At 43.7% G+C, this 21548-nt stretch overlaps 1 protein-coding gene and 1 long non-coding RNA gene across 6 annotated transcripts in view; both read left to right on the plus strand.

Moving 5' to 3' along the window:
- The first annotated feature begins 267 nt into the window (after positions 1–267).
- LOC106574287 (NGFI-A-binding protein 1) lies at positions 268–7518 on the plus strand. Its single transcript, XM_014150082.2, has 7 exons — positions 268–652; positions 1666–2483; positions 2739–2872; positions 3160–3331; positions 3797–3965; positions 4736–4873; positions 5167–7518. The coding sequence occupies exons 2-7, from the start codon at positions 1668–1670 to the stop codon at positions 5241–5243; spliced, it is 1506 nt and encodes a 501-aa protein (XP_014005557.1). The 5' UTR covers positions 268–652; positions 1666–1667; the 3' UTR covers positions 5244–7518.
- Positions 7519–10491: 2973 nt separating this feature from the next.
- The window catches only part of LOC106574286 (uncharacterized), a 35148-nt gene continuing 24091 nt past the window's right edge, over positions 10492–21548 (plus strand). For 2 of the 5 annotated variants that reach the window (XR_001321511.2, XR_001321510.2), the window contains exon 1: positions 10509–12632. This is a non-coding gene — a long non-coding RNA (uncharacterized lncRNA). Of the gene's footprint in view, positions 12633–21548 lie in introns of all 5 variants that reach the window. The other 3 variants (XR_006759799.1, XR_006759800.1, XR_001321507.2) reach the window with 3 other exon arrangements.

Below are 21548 nucleotides of genomic sequence, written 5' to 3' on the forward strand. Positions count from 1 at the left end.
ACTAATGTGTTTTATCCAAAGAGTGAAGGAGTAAAAACAAATGTAAATCAAGAAATGAAATGATCAAAGAACGTAATTACATCATTGATGATATGAGCCAATCCTTAGTCTATCTGAAATGTCAACACTTCTGTACAGTCATATAGCCTATAGGGCGTTTTAGGGTCTACTCTAATCTCAACTCACACGGCCCCAGTTGACCAGCGCTGCCTGCCTCTGCCACTGCTGAGATGTGGTGCTTGGTATTCCATGCAGAAGCCTCCCACGCCCCTGTCCGCCCACGCCAGGATTTGCGTCACGCAGGCGCGTGGGAGTGAGCACTGTAGCAACCGCGGAATATCCCAATTTCAATAGCCGAGGAGGAGGGGGGTAGGGTAGCAAGCAGGCAGCTCACACTCATCTAGTCTAGAGACGTTCAACACAATCGTATTTCTATTCAAGGAGGCGAAGGAGGGAAGGCAAACGTTGTCAAAAAACGCGAGGACTTTTTAGGCCAGAGAGCGCGCTTATTAGGAAATTAGAGAGCGTCTTTTGGATCTACCGATTTTTGTGCAGTTTCTTCAGTTACAGTTTATGGCAGTTCAGGCTATACTGTAGCTGATACATTGAAACAACTAGATAAAGGAAACGAACGGGGACCAACGTTCACCAGGTATGTAGCAATTAAAATACATAGTTGGAAGATGTTATTGGGCTATGACAATAATGTAACAAGTTGTAGCCTTGATACAATGTTGCAGCACTGTTCTATTATTGCCGACAATGGTATTTTTTAACTCATCTTCCTGATGTGGATTTACTTGCAAGACCGGTTTTGAGTGACATTTAGTCTGGTGCTGGGTTACTGCATTTTGCATTTACCTTTTTTCGTTGTGTGTTTCGAAACGAAATTTCTTTTATTTTCTTTTATTTTCTATTTAGCTAGATTGATTTGTGCAAGTATTCCATGATCGTATTGTCTTGATTCGCCTGTGTGACTGTGATGTCTTGTGTGCCTCTTGATTTGCTCTGGTCTGTGGAAGGTTGAGTTTGATCAGGTTGCTTTGCATTTTGCCCAGAGGTTCTGACAGCAAGTAGTTGAAGGTCTGCAAGTGCAGACCTGTCATGAACTGAGGAATAGTGGATTAGCAGGTGGTGTTTGTGCAGTTGTTTGCGAACAGTCTCTGAATTCACATTGATGATAAATAATCAAATGATTTTATTCACCTAACTAAAGGTAATTCAGCAATATCTAATTATTTGTGACATAGTCCTCTAACTTGCAAGAAATGGGTAGCTAACAATCCCTTGGCTAAAGCGAGTGGGGCCTATGTGTGTGTGAGAGAGATAGAGGCCACCTACGCATGCTGCAAAGGAGGATTGTGGCATGTGGTCCCATCAGCAACTAAGGACTCTAACTGCTAACCGCCCCTCTTCCTTCTGCAGCCCTAGTACTGCAGAACTTACAAAGGAAACTCAGACAAAGTGGAGGGAGTGCCTCTTCCTCTCTCAGTCAGCCAGCCAGTCAGTCACACACAAACACAAACACAAAGACACACACACCCCCACTCCCCAAAACACACGCATTCACACACACATACACCAACACTCTCTTGTCAGGCAGAACCTCTTGCCCATCCCGTCTTGTGTTCTCTCTCCCATCCCGTCTTGTGTTCTCTCTCCCAGGCATGGCGGCGGCGTTGCCCAGAACTCTGGGGGAGCTGCAGCTCTACCGAATCCTCCAGAGGGCCAACCTGCTGTACTACTACGAGGCCTTCATCCAGCAGGGAGGAGATGACGTGCAGCAGCTCTGTGAGGCCGGGGAGGAGGAGTTCCTAGAGATTATGGCTCTGGTGGGCATGGCCAGCAAGCCCCTGCACGTCCGGAGGCTCCAGAAATCCCTGCGAGACTGGGTCACCAATCCAACGTTGTTTAATCAGCCCCTGACATCTGTACCTGTGTGTAGTATACCAGTCTATAAGTTACCCGAGGGGTCCCCCACGCCAGTCAGCGCGGAGCGAGGGGGTAACAACAGCACCCGTGGCGAGACCCATGTCAAGGTACCGAAAATCATGGCTGCGACATGTCTGGATCCAGGAAAGCTGGACGTGGCCAGGGACAGAGTGTCAGGAGGGTCTCCACTGCAGAGCGGCAGCGAGGGGCGCTTCTGGTCAGGTCACAGCAACGACAGCGAACAGAGCCTCTCTCCGTCCGACCGGGGGTCTCCGTCGTCCCCCCGAGAGGGTCTGGAGGCACTTGACGCTGCAGCTTTGCAGTCTGTCCTGGAGTGTGTGGACCGGATAACCCCGGCCCTGGCCAAGAGCGACCCCACGGAGGTCAAAGAGCAGCTGAAGACCAATAAGAAACTTGCCAAGATGATTAGCCACATCTTTGATATGAGTGATGATGATCCAAGGAGAGAGGAGGAGATCAGGAAGTATAGCGCCATCTACGGACGCTTCGACTCGAAGAGGAGGGACGGCAAACAACTGACGCTTCATGAGGTAAGGATAAGAGATGGGATCCTTTTGCAGTGCTAGGCTAGTCTGCTCAGTGGCAGGGCAATACAATATAAAGTGACAAACCTCAGTTCCACAAAAAAGGGTAGAAAACTACAAAAGGTAAATCACCTGAAGAAAATGTGCGCGCTTGCTTAAGCTGTCTAAAAGTAGATCGGTAGTAGCAGAGTTCACTGACAGAATTGTGTATCTACAGTTATAGTTGACATGACTTATTATCATCTGTTTTCTGTCTTTCAGCTGACGGTGAACGAAGCAGCAGCCCAGCTGTGTATGAGAGACATGGTACTACTGACCCGTAGAGACGAGCTGTTTGGTCTGGCCAGGCAGATCTCCAGAGAGGTCACCTACAAATACACCTACAGGACCAGCAAGTAAGAGCCACTCTCCTCCACTGCACCTCACGCAACCTTGCTTGTTAGAGTTAACAATGCTAAGGGAAGTTGGGAAGCATGGGTGACTTATTTACTTGCTAAATACATTTTCTCCTCCTGGTTATTACTATGTAACTAATTACTGTAATGTGTTACATTTTACAGACATATTTTTAAGTTATGTAAATGATCGTATGTTATGATTAATGTCATGTTCAGACTAAGCTTTCCATATCTTTCAATGTTTCTCTGCATACAAACGGAATTTATTTTCTTCTCCACACTAGGTCTCGCTGCGGCGACAGAGATGAGCCGTCTCCTAAAAGAATAAAAACAGAGGAGAACCTCTTTGACATCCAGGAGGCTCTGCAGGCCATCCACATGAGACAGAGCATACTGAGGGAACAGCTAGCCTGCGCCAAGTCCAAAGGAGAGGAGGTAGTTGGGAGAAACCTTCAGGTAACATGCCTGAAAAGTGGATTATAAAATGTGAACGTGGGCCTCCCGATTGGCGCAGCCGTCTAAGGCACTGCATCACAGTGCTAGAGGCGTCATTACAGACCTGGGTTCGATCCCGGGCTGTATCACAACAGGCCGTGATCGGGAGTCCCATAGGGCGGCGCACAATTGGCCCAGCGTCGTCCTGGTTAGGGGAGGGCTTTACTTGGCTCATCGCGCTCTAGCGACTCCTTGCGGCGGGCCGGGCGCCTGCAGGCTGACCTCGGTCGTCAGGTGAACGGTGTTTCCTCCAACACATTGGTGCGGCTGGCTTCCATTGGGGAGAAAACGGGGTTATATGTTTTTTTAAATAAAGTAAACATTACAGGAGACGTGTTTATTTTACATGGTCATTTCTGAAGGCATGTTTTTTGACAAGAGTAGGTGCAGTTGCTAACGAACTGTAAATGTATTGTGTTTTAACAGGTGCAGTTGGACCGTCTGTTAGCCAGACAGATGGAGATCCTCCATGATGCTGCAGTACAGGAGAGGTTACACGCTCTGGATTGGAGGATACCTGCAGGGGCTTTGAAGTACCACAGTGAGGCTCCAGGCACCAACGGCACGTCGGTAGACAAAGGCACAGAGCACCAAGGTAATGGTACTGTCTGTCTTCTGCATCTCTCTTTGGAGTGTGCTCGTACATGAGTGCTATCCTCACGCTCCAAATTCACAGCTCTGTTAATCACCATTTCCAGCCTTCAAATCTTATTTTATAAGTCAGGGAATCATGTTGTATCTGGGTTTTTTTCTTCACACATGTCAAAGTCAGGAGGAATCATAACTGTGTTAAGCCGTTAGCCAACCCTCAGGGACTCATCCCATCTTCATCCTTTTCTCTCTCGCACGGCCCATACTCCTGACAGCTCATTATATTCATGTTACCCATAATTATCCTCTCTCTGCACCTGTCATTAACTCTCCCACCACTGTTTACTTCCCCCGCCATGTTGCTGCCCAGGGGCGTCTCTCTCTCTCTCTTTCTTTCTCGATCTCGCTCTCTTTCTCGCTCTCTCATATCTCCCTCTCTCTCTCGCTCTCTTTTTCTCTCTCTTTGTCTCTCTCTCTCTGTCTCTCTCTCTTTCATCCTGTCTCTCCTTCATAAGCTATTAAAAGCACCTTATTCAAGTTGAATGAGAAGAAGAGTATAAAATATTTTTGGGCACCGAGTGGCATATAAACTCGGGCCCACAGCAAAGATTTTGAGAGACAGAATGTTAATGTCATTTTTTTGTATCATCTAAGCAGCTTCTTGTATGATGCTGTAACAGCAGTGCCATTGGAATTGATCGTGTGATATGGCAGCGTGTATCTCAATGGATTATCCATGCCCTAATGTTTGTCTGTGTTTATGTGTATTTTCAGACGAGCGACCAATGAATTTGCGGGTGGCAAGTAAGAGTGTGGCGGAGGGGGAGCTTCCCCTGGGGAAGCAGCTAGCCAATGAGCTCAAACGTTACCATAACAACCATAACACAGATGAGGCCAAAGCACCAGCAACAGGTACAGCACCACTCAGGCAAATGTATGTTCACTCTTGAGTCACGTATGTATTAACATACATACATACATACATACATACATACATACATACATACATACATACATACATACATACATACATACATACATACATACATACATACATACACACTACAAACAGTGAGTATTAGTAATGGTCTGTTGCATGCACACACCTGCCTACATTCAAGCTACAGTATGAGTGAAAAGGTATATGATCAGAAAACACATTGCATGTTTTATTCTGATGATATTTTCTTTGTGTTTTACCTTAGAAAATGGATCCTCGCATCAAGCGGCCAAGCGCACTGACAGGAAGACCATTAAATCAGAACCAGAGGATTCCACATAGTGCCTCCCACCCTTCGTCTGTTTCCCCATCCGGTTTTAGTCATCAGTTACACTTTTTACAGTAAGCGTCTATCTCAGTCAAATCAATGGATACTAAAGCAAGCACAGCCACAGTAGAGCCTTAACAAACCAACGTTGCCTCAAAAAAAGCATTTATTTTCTTTAATTTTGTCTAAGGTTTTTGCCAAAGCGTCAAGACTAGAGCATAGGTTCAGTCACGGGGAAAACTGAACATGGATGTCCTTTCACAGGATACCTTTCATGCTGTATAGGTCTTTATGTATTTATTGATTGATGTACATGATGTTATTTAAGAATGATGGGTAGGGAAAGTAGCCTTGTACCACCATCCTGACCTCCTGAGCTTACATTCTGTTTCGCTACATGAATTTGAATGAAGTTAAGTGAAACAAGAGCGCAGAGGTCAGGATGGTGGATCAGGCTATATGAAAAAGACAACGGGAAAAAAATGGTATTCTTTTTACCCCCAAAGCTATTTTTGGCTTGTCGTGTTCGATCGGTGGGTGACTGATGTACTCTAAAGAGTACAGTAGGATTCTGTTTTAATCAGAGGTGAAAAGAGAGAGCTATCTGTATAGGAGGAGTTATAGTTTTGCTTCCTGCTAATGTATGTATTTATGAGTGGTACTGTAAATTAATCTGAGGCTGCAGAATTTTTTGTGTATAGATCTCCAGTTAGAGTTCAGATCAGTGTTATGGGATAGGTTGGCCCGGGGACGGACTGGGACCAAAAATCAGCCCTGGCATTTTTTTTCTTTGAGGCCCCCACACCGGCCCATTTCTATCATCAAGGCCCCCATACCGGCCCGTTTCTTTCTCCCTTGAGGCCCCCATTATTAGCCAGATCATGATAATTGTGCACAAAAAAAATGTTTAGACAGGCCCACTAGGCAAAACATTTACCAGCCCATCTGGCATTTGCCCGAAATGACAGATGGCAAGTCTGCCCCTGGATTGGCCTAGACATGGAATGGGGCCTACAGTATGTCAATCAAATCGAGTTTCCCTGATAAGTCTGTCAAACACATGATCTTGTACTGTAAGAACACACATTTGAACCTCAACACAACATTATTTGAGTTACCCATTTTATTGAGTAGGGCCCCTGGTTTGTTATTAAGGCCGGGTATTGCCAGGGACCTCACGATACGATATCACGACACTTAGATGCCGATTCGATATGTATTGTGATTTGATACTGCAATTTTATTGCGATTCAATGTTCCAAACATATTGCTCACAGTGTCTGCTACAGAGGGTCGAGAGAGTCATGAAAAAAGGTGTTTTGATCAGTCATGTGAATAAAAGTCCCAAAAGGATGTTGGCTCACCATTTTAAAAGAAGATGGATAACAAGCTATAGGAGGAAAAAGTACTGGAGTTTTTGCGCATGTACAGCTAACAAGCACAAAAATAATATCCCGATATTTAACTGTATCGATTTCTTCCCCTGTCAAAATCTGTTATATTGTTGCACTCCAGAAAGTTGTGTTTTAATACATACGTCAGTGTAGGACCGACAGGGCCAATTCGGCCTGTAGTATTCCAATAATATTTGCCTAATCCCAAAAGCAGGGTTTTGTCAGTGTAGTGTTGGTGTCAATCTCTATACAGTGTTTATGTGTGTAGAGCAAAAACCGAATAACTGTTGTTAGAGAAAACAAGTGAAAGTGTCTGGTATCATAAGATGTTAATGTTACTTAGCCTAGTAGTCTTAGATCCTACCAATGTTTCACCTGTGACCACCAATGTATAATTCCAGATGTTTCGTATGTTAGAATTAGCTCTCAGATGGTTGTTTAATGTTGTGTTTCCAATGTGTAAATCTGTCTTGCTCTAGAGTCTGTTGGTCTTTTTCGGGGTCACCGCAGTCACAACAGTTTTGTAATAATAGTCTCTCTAGCTCAATAAGACTGCAACAAATGCAATACTTTTGTAAGTGCTGTTTAAGTACTAAGTACATACCTTCTGGGCCCACTGTCTGTTCTGTTCTGTGCTAGGTGGCTTCTCCTGTCTTCTGTACTGGTTTGGTTTAATCAGTGTCGTGTAATGTTCACAGACCAACGCATGTCCAGCAGTGTGATAGATAGTCGAAATGTTAAGAGTACATTGATTCGTGTTCTTGTCACTGTTATCGTAAGTCATCGAGTTAGCCTAGGCTTGCCTACACAGTAGATATGCACCTGTTTTTAAACACTAATATATTTTATTTGTTATACAGCACATAAACATTATTAAACTTTATTTTTTATGGTGGTTGTTATTCTTATTCATGATATAATATATGTCTGATACAGAAAGAAGGAACATTTATATTTTCTATGTTAAAATATTTTATATTCATCTATTATTATTATGTCCTGCGATAAAATAACAACATTTACATTTTTTTTGTTATTATGTATTTTTTACAGCTAGACAGCTAAAATGTTCCATGGCAGAGAACCTATACTGGTATTTATAGGTATAATGAGTGCTGACAGACAGACTGAATGTGGCCCAGTCACAACACTTTCTCTTCTTAAAAAAGAATGGAATGATGAACCGCTGTCTGGGGTAAAGCATTTGCATCAGCGTTATATTAAAACATTCTGAAACTGCCCGATGACTCACTCTGCTCACAATGACGCAGGTCCTTTTCATACTTCACATCTCTCTCTCTCTCTCTTTCGCCTTCTCTCTCTCTCTCCATCTCTCTCACACACATACTCCCTCGCTCTCTCTCCTCCCTCTCTGCTTCTCTCATCTCTTTCTCTCACACACACACACACACAGATTTTCTCCTGAGATCAGGTCAACTCATCACTGAACACCCACACGTGTAGCTCCCTCCCATCCTCTCAGTCTCAGCCCTATGTGATGGCCTCCCTGCCAATGCAAGTCACTGATGTGTTGCCATGGCAATAGTGATTGTAGGCGGCGGCACTACAGGCAGTGGGAGGGAGCTCAGCCCGGCTGCTAAACTGCGTGGGTGTGATCTGGTGAACGCGCCATCACCCCCGTTTTAACAAAGCATGAAACTAACTGTGCTTGAACAGAGGTGGGTATCAAGTGAATTACCCCCTCATCTTCTCCAATAGTGCAACTAATAAAGGATTGATTAGTTAATTCTTTGTTTGTTTTTATTTTAACTGTTTTCATCAGAGTGCTTTGTTTAAAGGGATAGTTCACCCAAATTACAGAATGACACATTTGTTTCCTTACCCTGTAATCAGTCAATGGACGAGGTGTGCTTTGGTTTTATTTCAGCATTGTTTCCCAAACTAGGGGTCGTGGCCCAATGTGGGGTCACCTCATTTGAAAATTAGGGTCGCGGGAGAAACGCTGAAATAAAATTGAGCTTGGTTCATAGAACCGGGGTTACGCTAAAAGTGATTGTAATAAACAGAGAGATTTCTGTTTTCTTCTTACAAATGTGTCTCTATCTTTTGAACCGTTTACGCTACAAAATACTATTCTGTTTCCCTCTACAATGCCCAAAAACCATGCAGGACTCATTAGAACAGAGTGGACAAGACCAGGCACTAAATCAGACTGGGGGGGAATGATCTGATGATCTTCTGAACTTCCCAATACCGTTCTGATGCATTTCATTCACTTCAAGCCATACTTCCTTCAGATTCAAATACTGTCAAAAGTACTGTCAGAATGATTTGTCAGGTGGAAATACTGTCAAAAGTACCGTCAGACTGACTAATAGACTGTCATAGCCCCAATGAAAAAGTAAACATTGGCTGTTGATTACATCACTTTTTTCACATGGTGGGATTGCAATTTTTTTTAAATATCAATATTGAGTCGCGGTCCAAATTTTTGGAAACCCCAATATAACCACCAATATGTAATTTTGTAATTTGGGTAAACTATCCCATGGCCTAATAGATTTTTTATTTTCTGCATGTATTCAATTGTCAGTGCTGACCTGTGCTCGTCCTACTTGGCACCACCATCACAGTTTTTTTGGTGTATTTTTGTTTATTTTTATGTTTCTATGAGAGAGCTTTGAGTTTGTGTATAGGCTGTGTAGAAGCTGGCATTTACGCTATTTCACTCATTAGCTGCAATATACATGTTGACCAGAAGGTGTCAGAATACAATCAAAAATGCTTTCATGAGCGAGATGAAAATTACAGTTAATAGAAAATAATTTCAAAAGATGTGTTTTAAACTTTTAGAAAGGTACATTATTCCTCTCCTCTCTTAGCAATAGGCGGGAGTAATGCTTTGGGATGGTAGGTTTACAGCTGCCTGTACTATCAAAGACGGGAAAGGTTTGAGAAAGATTGACCCATTTTATGCTCAGATTCAGTTAACTTCAGTGAAAAGCAGCTTGACTTTCTCTACAAACAAATGGAAAATGAACTGGGCCTACATTGTTTATTCTGGTCATTGTACAAATGTGTTATACGGTGAACACTATACAAATAATTCCGACTGAATTGTTCTTAACTGCAGTATAATTTTACTATTCATGTAAGCATTGTTATAATGGGTATTAGTATTGACCGTGACCTTCACCCCCCTTTGATGTCATCGCCCAGGGCAGTAAAACCGGACACTTTCTCATGTTAAGTTGGCTACATCGCTCTCAGTATTCTACCGTTTGCACATGGCTGATGTACACCTTTATTTTCTAGTTGCAAGTAAATGCAATTAAAATTGAAACTTTAGTTTAATGCCACATGGGCAGACAGACATTACAGCAGAGAACTGACTACAGTTTACAGTACAACAAGTGAAGTCGGTAATGCGGAATTTTCTTTTATTATTATGCATATGGAAACTCTTTGGCATGGCATCTAAGTAATCTGTTTCATTGTAAATAATATGCTAAAGGATTTATTTAGACGGCTACCCATTTGAGTGGTGTTATTTATTTGAGTGTGTATGGCTATTTATCACTGCACACGTCAATAAAACATCACAGGAATTTCTTGGGGAAATGCAATTACCGGTAGTCTACAATTCAATAACAAATGATGCTGGTGTGTGTAGGCTACACGCCAACTGCCTACAAATAACCTAACGTAGCCAATCATAAAATAAACTCCTGAACCCTTATAGATTCCCCACATTCTGGTCTTGACGAGAAGAACAAAAACACTGTCGGGGGAGTTTCTCTTCTGCACTGTTCTACCAATCCAGTAAATGTGGAGGAGGAGTTAAGATACAGTGTTCCTTTATTAATATTCCGGATGGAAACAACTTCAAAGCGCAACCTAGCAAATAGTCCGGCACAGTAGACGCGTCACAATACCCATAAAATCTAGCGGTAAAACCCGGTAATGGTCTCAATCGTTTTTTCCCCATTCATTTTTGCGTCTGGGATTTTAGAACTACTTCATATAAGGTCTGTGTTTCGTGTAGGTTTACCCAGGCGTGACGTTTTGATGGCCATGTAATTCTCTATCGGACAAGGTGAGTATTGTCAATATAGTCACCTCAATTTACTATAAAAATTCAAAATGCTAATTACCAACAGAGAAGACCTCAGCAAGACTACAAATTCCTGCAGGAATCTTCTGCACATCTCAAGCTGGCACTGTCAGCTACCATTCACCAGCACGATCAGAGACCTTTGTGCCCATCTATGAATGTATGTCCCCTTTCTCTGTCTTAGCCACTGACTAAACTTTAGTTAGCAGAGCATTATATTAAAACAATCATTTTGTTTTACTTAGCCAAGATAATTGTTTGTACAGTATGTCGACTTTGAGCCAAGATAATTGTTTGTACAGTATGTCGACTTTGGTGTCTATTTCAGAGAGCATTACAAGGTGGAGAAGATCACTAGAAGTCTGGCCATGTGGAGAAGTGCAGCTATAGTGAGGGGCAATTTACCAGTTTGGTCAGGGCCAGCATGAGGGATAAACGTTTATCCTGAGTCGGTGAGTGTAGCTATTAAGTTAAGTTTGAGCATCTTAGCAATACAATGTGTCTTATACAGCTGTTAACATTCTATAAGGAAAGAGCCACTTAATCAATTATATAATCATTAACCAGATTATCCGGGATACCAGACTTCGATGACTGATAACTCAGTTCTCGAATGTTGTCATTGATGAGAATGAATCTAAAAATGTTTTGACATTCAGAATTGACTTTGTTTAGACATCCAGTCTGTATTGTAGTTTCATGACCAGAGACAAATCTTTAAAGGCAAAGTCATTATTTATTAGGAGTGGTACATGCATTCACACAGCCTTTTTATAGGATTGTTTCCACTATATAATTGATATGTCAAGTGATACAATCCCAAGTTAACAATTAAAAGATTATGGAAAAACTGCACTTAAAGGTAAGATCTGTTCTGAGCGTGGTACCGGATATACGTCATCAGATACGTCATCAGAGCGCGCAACAACATTGTACTGTCTACACTCGGTTTGTTGTTTATATTAAAACATTTTCATGAAATCGATTTTAATCCGAACTAAAGTTTTTTGTTGCTAAGGATTCCACGACGCGGTTAGCCTTTACGGCTGGGACTGCAAGTTCGTGTTCTTTTTTTTGCGTGGATTCCGCAAGTGCTAGCTGGCTGTACTACAGACACCTGTTGTAGTAGTCGTCGTCGTGGGAAAGACTCATTGTTATCTTTTCGTAAAACAACTGGTTGCAGTAAAGAGCCAACCTGGATACTAAGGAGATCCTGTGGGAAAACGACGAGTACCAACAGCTTTATGCTATGGAGGAACAACATACTCCATCATGGAAAGATCTGACCACCTCACAACGTAACTTTAACCCGACAAAAAAAAGAAAAACAGATTCATCTACAGACACGGACGATTTACTTACCATTGAGGTATGGCTAGTGCTCTGGTTGGAATTCATGCAACACTGGAAAAGTTGTGTGAGGAGGTGGCAGGGCTGAGGGGGAGCTTGGAGTTCAGCCAGAGTGAAATTCTCACGCTCCAAAGAGAAAACGAGACACTCACAGCCAAGGTAAAAATCCACGATTCCAACATGGATTGTCTACTCAGGGAAAACAGGGTGACGAAGGAGTCGCTACTAGACATACAAAGTTGTAGCATGTGTGAATACATTTTTTTCTGGGATTCCTGAGGACGCATCCAATAATCCAGAGGGCGCGATCAGAGAATTCATGCAGTCCGCCTTGAAACTTCCAATAGAGACTATAAACAAGGTGGCTTTCCACTGAGTACACAGACTTGGAGCTCGGAGCGACAAGACCAAGGGTCCCCGACCGATCATCGCAAAATTCGAACACCACCAACAAAAGGAGCTGATCAAATGCAGAGGAAGGGAGCTTAAAGGGACCAAAGTCTGTCTCAATGACCAATTTCCAAGGGAGATAAACGAACGTCGTAAGAGACTGTATCCGGTACAAAGACAACGAAGGGAGAATGGTAAGCGTGTCTTTATTATTGTGGACAAACTCCTTATAGATGGACAGCTATTCCGAGACAGCTCCATAACACCTCGGCTGTACTAAATTCTACAGGGACTTCAGGTTACGAAAAAAAAGAAAGTATGGGAACTGTAAAAATATCTGAACATTTTGAAGTGGATATGAACACACACTTACTCAATTACATGCTTGCTTACACATACGGACTTATACATACACACACACACCTGATCTCACTCTCTTCTCTCACTCTATTTCTCTCTGTTCTCTTCTCTCTCTCTATTGTCAAGAACTGTTTTATAATTTAATGTGTTTATTGTTTTATCTTTTTTATGTATTTGTCTACAAGCGTATATATGTTTACAACAAGCCGTCTCTAGAGTCTCTTTCATGATCATGTGAAACGTCAATTGCTATGGAAATGCAGGGATGTGTTTTTCAATTATGTTAAAGGTAATTATGATGTAACTATGATGGTGATACGATATGGATTACAATTATCATCATGAATATCAAGGCTGTACGCACTACATGTTACACACATAGACACTCAACCATGCAAATTGGCAGTTATAATTTATTTCGACTAGAGGTCGACCGATTATGATTTTTTCAACGCCAATACCGATTTATTGGAGGACCAAAAAGTGTCGATTTTTCTACATACATACTGCTCAAAAAAATAAAGGGAACACTTAAACAACACATCCTGAATGAAAGAAATAATCTTATTAAATACTTTTTCCTTTACATAGTTGAATGTGCTGACAACAAAATCACACAAAAATAATCAATGGAAATCCAATTTATCAACCCATGGAGGTCTGGATTTGGAGTCACACTCAAAATTAAAGTGGAAAACCACACTACAGGCTGATCCAACTTTGATGTAATGTCCTTAAAACAAGTCAAAATGAGGCTCAGTAGTGTGTGTGTGGCCTCCACGTGCCTGTATGACCTCCCTACAATGCCTGGGCATGCTCCTGATGAGGTGGCGGATGGTCTCCTGAGGGATCTCCTCCCAGACCTGGACTAAAGCATCCGCCAACTCCTGGACAGTCTGTGGTGCAACGTGGCGTTGGTGGATGAAGCGAGACATGATGTCCCAGATGTGCTCAATTGGATTCAGGTCTGGGGAACGGGCGGGCCAGTCCATAGCATCAATGCCTTACTCTTGCAGGAACTGCTGACACACTCCAGCCACATGAGGTCTAGCATTGTCTTGCATTAGGAGGACCCCAGGGCCAACCGCACCAGCATATGGTCTCACAAGGTGTCTGAGGATCTCATCTCGGTACCTAATGGCAGTCAGGCTACCTCTGGCGAGCACATGGAGGGCTGTGCGGCGCCCCAAAGAAATGCCACCCCACACCATGACTGACCCACCGCCAAACCGGTCATGCTGGAGGATGTTGCAGGCAGCAGAACGTTCTCCACGGCGTCTCCAGACTCTGTCACGTCTGTCACGTGCTCAGTGTGAACCTGCTTTCATCTGTGAAGAGCACAGGGCGCCAGTGGCGAATTTGCCAATCTTGGTGTTTTCTGGCAAATGCCAAACGTCCTGCACGGTGTTGGGCTGTCAGCTCCACCCCCACCTGTGGACGTCGGGCCCTCATACCACCCTCATGGAGTCTGTTTCTGACCGTTTGAGCAGACACATGCACATTTGTGGCCTGCTGGAGGTCATTTTGCATGGCTCTGGCAGTGCTTCTCCTGCTCCTCCTTGCACAAAGGCGGAGGTAGCAGTCCTGCTGCTGGGTTGTTGCCCTCCTACGGCCTCCTCCACGTCTCCTGATGTACTGGCCTGTCTCCTGGTAGCTCTGGACACTTCGCTGACAGACACAGCAAACATTCTTGCCACAGCTCGCATTGATGTGCCATCCTGGATGAGCTGCACTACCTGAGCCACTTGTGTGGGTTGTAGAATCCGTCTCATGCTACCACTAGAGTGAAAGCACCGCCAGCATTCAAAAGTGACCAAAACATCAACCAGGAAGCATAGGAACTGAGAAGTGGTCTGTGGTCCCCACCTGCAGAACCACTCCTTTATTGGGGGTGTCTTGCTAATTGCCTATAATTTCCACCTGTTGTCTATTCCATTTCCACAACAGCATGTGAAATGTATTGTCAATCAGTGTTGCTTCCTAAGTGGACAGTTTGATTTCACAGAAGTGTGATTGACTTGGAGTTACATTGTGTTGTTTAAGTGTTCCCTTTATTTTTTTGAGCTATATATATATTTGTAATAATGACAATTACAACAATACTGAATGAACACTTATTTTAACTTAATATAATACATCAATAAAATACATTTGTTCTCAAATAAATGATGAAACATGTTCAATTTGGTTTAAATAATGCAAAAACAAAGTGTTGGAGAAGAAAGTAAAAGTGCAATATGTGCCATGTAAAAAAAGCTAACGTTTAAGTTCCTTGCTCAGAACATGAGAACATATGAAAGCTGGTGTTTCCTTTTAACGTGATTCTTCAATATTCCCAGGTAAGATGTTTTAGGTTGTAGTTATTATAGGACTATTTCTCTCTATACCATTTGTATTTCATATACCTTTGACTATTGGATGTTCTAATTGGTACTTTAGTATTGCCAGCCTAATCTCGGGAGTTGATAGGCTTGAAGTCATAAACAGCACAATGCTTGAAGCACAGCGAAGAGCTGCTGGCAAATGCAGGAAAGTGCTGTTTGAATGAATGCTTAGGACCCTGCTGCTGCCTACCACCACTCAGTCTGTCTGCTCTATCAAATCATTGTCTTAATTATAATATAATAACACACAGAAATATGAGCCTTAGGTCATTAATATGGTCAAATCCAGAAACTATCATTTGGAAAACAAAACGTTTTTGTTCTTTCAGTGAAATACCGAACCGTTACGTATTTTATCTAACGAATGGCATCCCTAAGTCTAAATATTGCTGTTACATTGCACAACCTTCAATGTTACATCATAATTATGTACAGTTCTGGGAAAGTAATTACGGTCTTTGTTAGGAAGAAATGGTCTTCACACAGTTCGCAACGAGCCAGGCGGCCCAAACTGCTGCATATACCCTGACTCTGCTTGCACAGAACACAAGAGAAGTGACACAATTTCCCTAGTTAAAAGAAATGAATGTTAGCAGGCAATATTAACTAAATATGCAGGTTTAAAAAATGTTTTACATGTGTATTGCTTTTAAGAAAGGCATTGATTTTTATGGTTAGGTACACACTGGTGCAACGACAGTGCTTCTTTCGCGAATGGTTTGTTTAATCACCCGTTTGGCGAAGTAGGCTGTGATTCAATGATAAATTAATGGGCACCGCATCGATTATATGTAACGCAGGACTTGCTAGATAAACTAGTAATATCATCAACCATGTGTAGTTAACTAGTGATTATGTTAAGATTGCTTGATTGTTTTTTTATAAGGTAAGTTTAATGCTAGCTTGCACCTTACCTTGACTCCTAGATGCACTCACATAACAGGTAGTCAGCCTGCCACGGAGTCTCCTCGTGGAGTGCAATGTAATCGGCCATAATCGGTGTCCAAAAATGCTGATTACCGATATTGTTTTGAAAACTTGAAATCGGCCATTCCGATTAAACGGTCGACCTCTAATTTGGACATAACACATTTTAGTCTTACTCTTATACAGATATCGTACACACTCACTATATCACATCCAATATCATACACATCAACCTACTCAGATTTGCTACACACATAATATCTTGCAGTAACTTTACAAGCACTAATTATGGTAAATTTAGACTGAGAATAGTATCTAGTTATGGTAAGGGGTGAAATAAGTATAGCCAGTTATTGTAATATGGATATATATATGGATATATATATATATATATATATATATATACACACACACTGTTTACAGAACTCACTCTACATCCTTCGATGAAGTTGCGTGGAAAAAAGGAATGGGGTGGTGAAATAATTTTCTGTCATGGACAAAGGAACTCAAAGGGTGTGATGATATTAATTAACAAACATTTCGATCTGAATGTGCAAATAGTAAGGAATGATTCGCAAGGAAGGTGGATCCTTTTGAATATGAAAGTGGACGAAAAAGAGATTTGGCTCATTAATCTATATGGTCCAAATCAGGATGATCCACACTTCTTTGAAAACATTTATACCAATTTATTGAACTTACAGGCAACAAAGGATCTAATAATTATGGTAGGAGACTATAACACAGCGTTAAGTACCTCTGGACCGTAAAGGTAATCACTCTACAAACTATCATCACCGTGCCCTTAAGGAAATCACAAATATTATGGACACATTAGAAATAGTGAATATTTGGAGACCAAAAAACCCCGACCTAGTGAGATATACATGGAGGAGACTTAATCAAGCTAGTCGTCTTGACTACTTTCTTGTCTCTTTCTCTCTTGCATCAAAGGTTACAGTTTTAATAGGAGACAGAATGCGATCGGATCATCATCTAATGATCATAATTTCACATAACGCTTATAGATTTTCCACGTGGACGGGGATATTGGAAATTTAATCAAAGTTTACTTGAGGACAACTTATTTTTAACTAAGACAAAATTATTTTATAACTGAATTTTTCCAGTATAATATAAGTTCAGCAAATCCCCTTATTGTTTGGGATACCTTTTAAATGTACCTTCAGGGGTCATTCAATTCAATATTCATCAATAATAAAAAAGCAGTTTCTGGCTAAAGTGACAAGACTAACAAGGGAAATGCATGAACTAATAGTACAGGTAGATAGCAATAAAAATTATACTACAGAGATACAAAAAGAACTTGAGGAACTTATTCAAATCAAAGTTTTATTTGTCACGTGCGCCGAATACAACAGGTGTAGACCTTACAGTGAAATTCTTACTTACAGGCTCTAACCAATAGTGCAAAAAAGGTATTAGGTGAACAATTGGTAAGTAAAGAAATAAAAACAACAGTAAAAAGAGAGTGAAAAAGAACAGTAGCGAGGCTATAAAAGTAGCGAGGCTACATACAGACACCAGTTAGTTGGGCTGATTTGAGGTAGTATGTACATGTAGATATGTCACGTCCTGACCAGCAGATGGAGCTGTTGTAGTAGTTTGGGGGTCAGGACGTGGCAGTCTTGTGTGTGTGTGTGTGTGTTTGAATGTTCTGTGTGTCTTGTGACTCCTGATCAGGAACAGCTGGGGATTGTTGTTCCTGATTGGGAGTCATATATGTAGGAGTATGTTTGTCACTGGGGTTTGTGGGTGGTTGTTTTTGCACTGCGTTTATAGCCTGCAGAACTGTCACTGTTGTCACCTTTTTTGTGTTGTTAAGTGGATGCTTTACTCCTTATTTTTAATTAAATATGAGTATTCACATACCTGCTGTGCCTTGGTCCATTTATGAAGACAGCCGTTACAGAACCACCCACCAAAGGACCAAGCAGCAGAAGAGGAGGAAGCCACAGGAGAGAAAAAGGGAGGAATGGACATGGGAGGACGTCCTGGACGGCAAGGGAGCCTACACCTGGGAAGAGATCCTGGTCGGAAGGGATCGCCTCCCATGGGAACAGGTGGAGGCACTCAGGAGAGTGGAGGCAGCTGGACAGAGGAACCAACATGAATGTTATGCTGGAACACGGCTGGCGAGGAAGCCGGAGAGGCACCCCCAATAAAAAATGTTGGGGGGGCACACGGGTAGCTTGGCCAGGCCAGGGAAGAGCCGTAAGCCAGCTACCTGTGACTACAGGGAGGTGCATATGAGGTGGAGGGCGCCATGTTACGCTGAGGTACGTACCATCTCGCCTATACGGATGCACAGCCCAGTTCGCCCAGTACCAGCGCCCCGCAGGTGCCAGGGCAAGGTGAGCATCGAGCCGGAAGGGGTGATGCCAACCCTGCAATCAAGACCGCCAGCGCGCCCTTTCGGTCCGGTGTTTCCCGCTAGACGCACTAGCATGGAGGTGCGTGTCTCCAGGCTGGCACATCCAATACCAGCCCCACGCATCAGGAGTCTAGTGTGTCAGCCCAGCCTCGCCAGTCAACAGTCACCAGAGCTGCCCGCCAGTCAACAGTCACCAGAGCTGCCCGCCAGTCAACGGTCAGCAGAGCTGCCCGCCAGTCAACAGAGCTGCCCGCCAGTCAACAGTCGCCAGAGCTGCCCGCCAGTCAAAGTCGCCAGAGCTGCCCGCCAGTCGTAAGTCGCCAGAGCTGCCCGCCAGTCGTAAGTCGCCAGAGCTGCCGGCCAGTCGTAAGTCGCCAGAGCTGCCGGCCAGTCGTAAGTCGCCAGAGCTGCCGGCCAGTCGTAAGTCGCCAGAGCTGCCGGCCAGTCGTAAGTCGCCAGAGCTGCCCGCCAGACTGCCCGGTTCTGCCAGAGCGGCCAGACTGCCCTGAAATGCCAGAGCGGCCAGACTGCCCTGAAATGCCAGAGCGGCCAGACTGCCCTGAACTGCCAGAGCGGCCCTCCTGCCCTCCGGCCCAGCCCGAGTGGCCCGTCTGCCCGGCGCAGCTATTGGCGCCATCAAAGTGGGCGACACCGAAGGTGGAGCGAGGTCCACGTCCTGCACCTGAGCCACCTCCAGGATAGGTGGGTTGGGGAGGGAGGGTGTAGCACAGTGCCGTCGGTGACGGCAGCCACCCTCCCTTCCCTCCCTTATTGTTTAAGGGTTAGTGTTTATGGGTTTTGTTGGGGATTTTGTTTGTTGGTGGGTTTTTTTGTGGTTAGGTGCATTCCGGGGTCTGCACCTTGAGGGGGGGGGTACTGTCACGTCCTGACCAGCAGATGGAGCTGTTGTAGTAGTTTGGGGGTCAGGACGTGGCAGTTCTTAACTCTACAGCATACAATGACATTGTAGACTATTCTGTGCTTCCAACTTTGTTGCAACAGTTTGGGGACGGCCCTTTCCAGTTTCAGCATGACAATGCCCCCATGCACAAAGTGAGGTCCATACAGAAATGGTTTGTCAAGATCGGTGTGGAAGAATTTGACTGGCCTGCACAGAGCCCTGACCTCAACTCCATCAAACAACTTTGGGATGAATTGGAACGCCGGCTGCGAGCCAGGCCTAATCGTCCAACATCAGTGCCCGACCTCAGTAATGCTCTTGTAGAGCCCTGACCTTAACTCCATCTAACACGTTTAGGGATGAATTGGAACACTGACCTCACTAATACTCTTGTAGCTGAATGGAAGCAAGTCCCTGCAGCAATTTTCCAACATCTAGTGGAAAGCCTTCCCAGAAGAGTGGAGGCAGTTATAACAGCAAAGGGGGGACCAACTCTATATTAATGCTATATTAATGTTTGACGAGCAGGTGTCCACATATTTCTGGTGATTCCCTTCACTGGAACTAAGGGGCCTAGCCCGAAATATGGAGAAAAAATTGCCCCAGATCATTATTCCTCCTCCCCTAAACTTTACACTATGCATTGGGGCAAGTAGCGTTCTCCTGGCATCCGCCAAACCCAAATTAGCTCGTTGGACTGCCAGATGGTGAAGCGTGATTCATCACTCCAGAGAACGCCTTTCCACTGCTCCAGAGTCCAATGGCGGCGAGCTTTACACCAGTTCAGCTGACGGTTGGCATTGCGCATGGTGATCTTAGGCTTGTGTGCGGCTGCTCGGCCATGGAAACCCATTTCATGAAGCTCCCGACGAACAGTTATTGTGCAGACGCTGCTTCCAGAGGCAATTTGGAACTCTGTAGTGAGTGTTGCAACCGAGGGCAGGCGATTTTTACACACTTCAGCACTCGGCGGACCCGTTCTGTGTGTTTGTGTGGCCTACCACTTCACGGCTGAGCCGTTGTTGCTCCTAAACGTTTCCACTTAACAATAACAGAACTTATAGTTGACCAGGGCAGCTCTAGCAGGGCAGAAATTTGACTAACTGACTTGTTGGAAAGGTGGCATCCTATGATGGTGCCATATTGAACGTCACTGCTCTCTTCAGTAAGGCCATTCTACTGACAATGTTTGTCTATTGAGATTGGGTGACTGTGTGCTCGATTTTATACACCTGTCAGCTTGGGTGTGGCTGAAATAGCCAAATCCACTAATTTGAAGGGGTGCCCACATACTTTTGTGTATATATAGTGTACATACAGTGCATTTGGAAAGTATTCAGACCCCTTGACTTTTTCCACATTTTGTTACATTACAGCCTTAATCTAAAATAGATGAAGAAAAACATTTCCTCCATCTACACACAATACCCCATAATGAATGGGAACAGGTTGACATTTTTGCACATTTATTAAAAATAAAAACAGAAATCCTTATTTACATAAGTATTCAGACCCTATGCTATGAGACTCAATTTAGCTCAGATGCAACCTGTTTCCATTGATCATCCTTGAGATGTTTCTACAACTTGGGAGTCCACCTGTGGTGAATTCAATTGATTGAACATCATTCAAAAAGGAACACATCTGTCTATATACATTTACATTTAAGTCATTTAGCAGACGCTCTTATCCAGAGCGACTTACAAATTGGTGGATTCACCTTATGATATCCAGTGGAACAACCACTTACAATAGTGCATCTAAATCTTTTAAGGGGGGGGGTTAGAAGGATTACTTTATCCTATCCTAGGTATTCCTTAAAGAGGTGGGGTTTCAGGTGTCTCCGGAAGGTGGTGATTGACTCCGCTGTCCTGGCGTCGTGAGGGAGCTTGTTCCACCATTGGGGTGCCAGAGCAGCGAACAGTTTTGACTTGGCTGAGCGGGAACTGTGCTTCCTCAGAGGTAGGGAGGCGAGCAGGCCAGAGGTGGATGAACGCAGTGCCCTTGTTTGGGTGTAGGGCCTGATCAGAGCCTGAAGGTACGGAGGTGCCGTTCCCCTCACAGCTCCGTAGGCAAGCACCATGGTCTTGTAGCGGATGCGAGCTTCAACAGGAAGCCAGTGGAGAGAGCGGAGGAGCGGGGT

The sequence above is a fragment of the Salmo salar genome, chromosome ssa16 (genome assembly GCF_905237065.1).
Source record: "Salmo salar chromosome ssa16, Ssal_v3.1, whole genome shotgun sequence".
NCBI classification, from domain to species: Eukaryota; Metazoa; Chordata; class Actinopteri; order Salmoniformes; family Salmonidae; genus Salmo; species Salmo salar.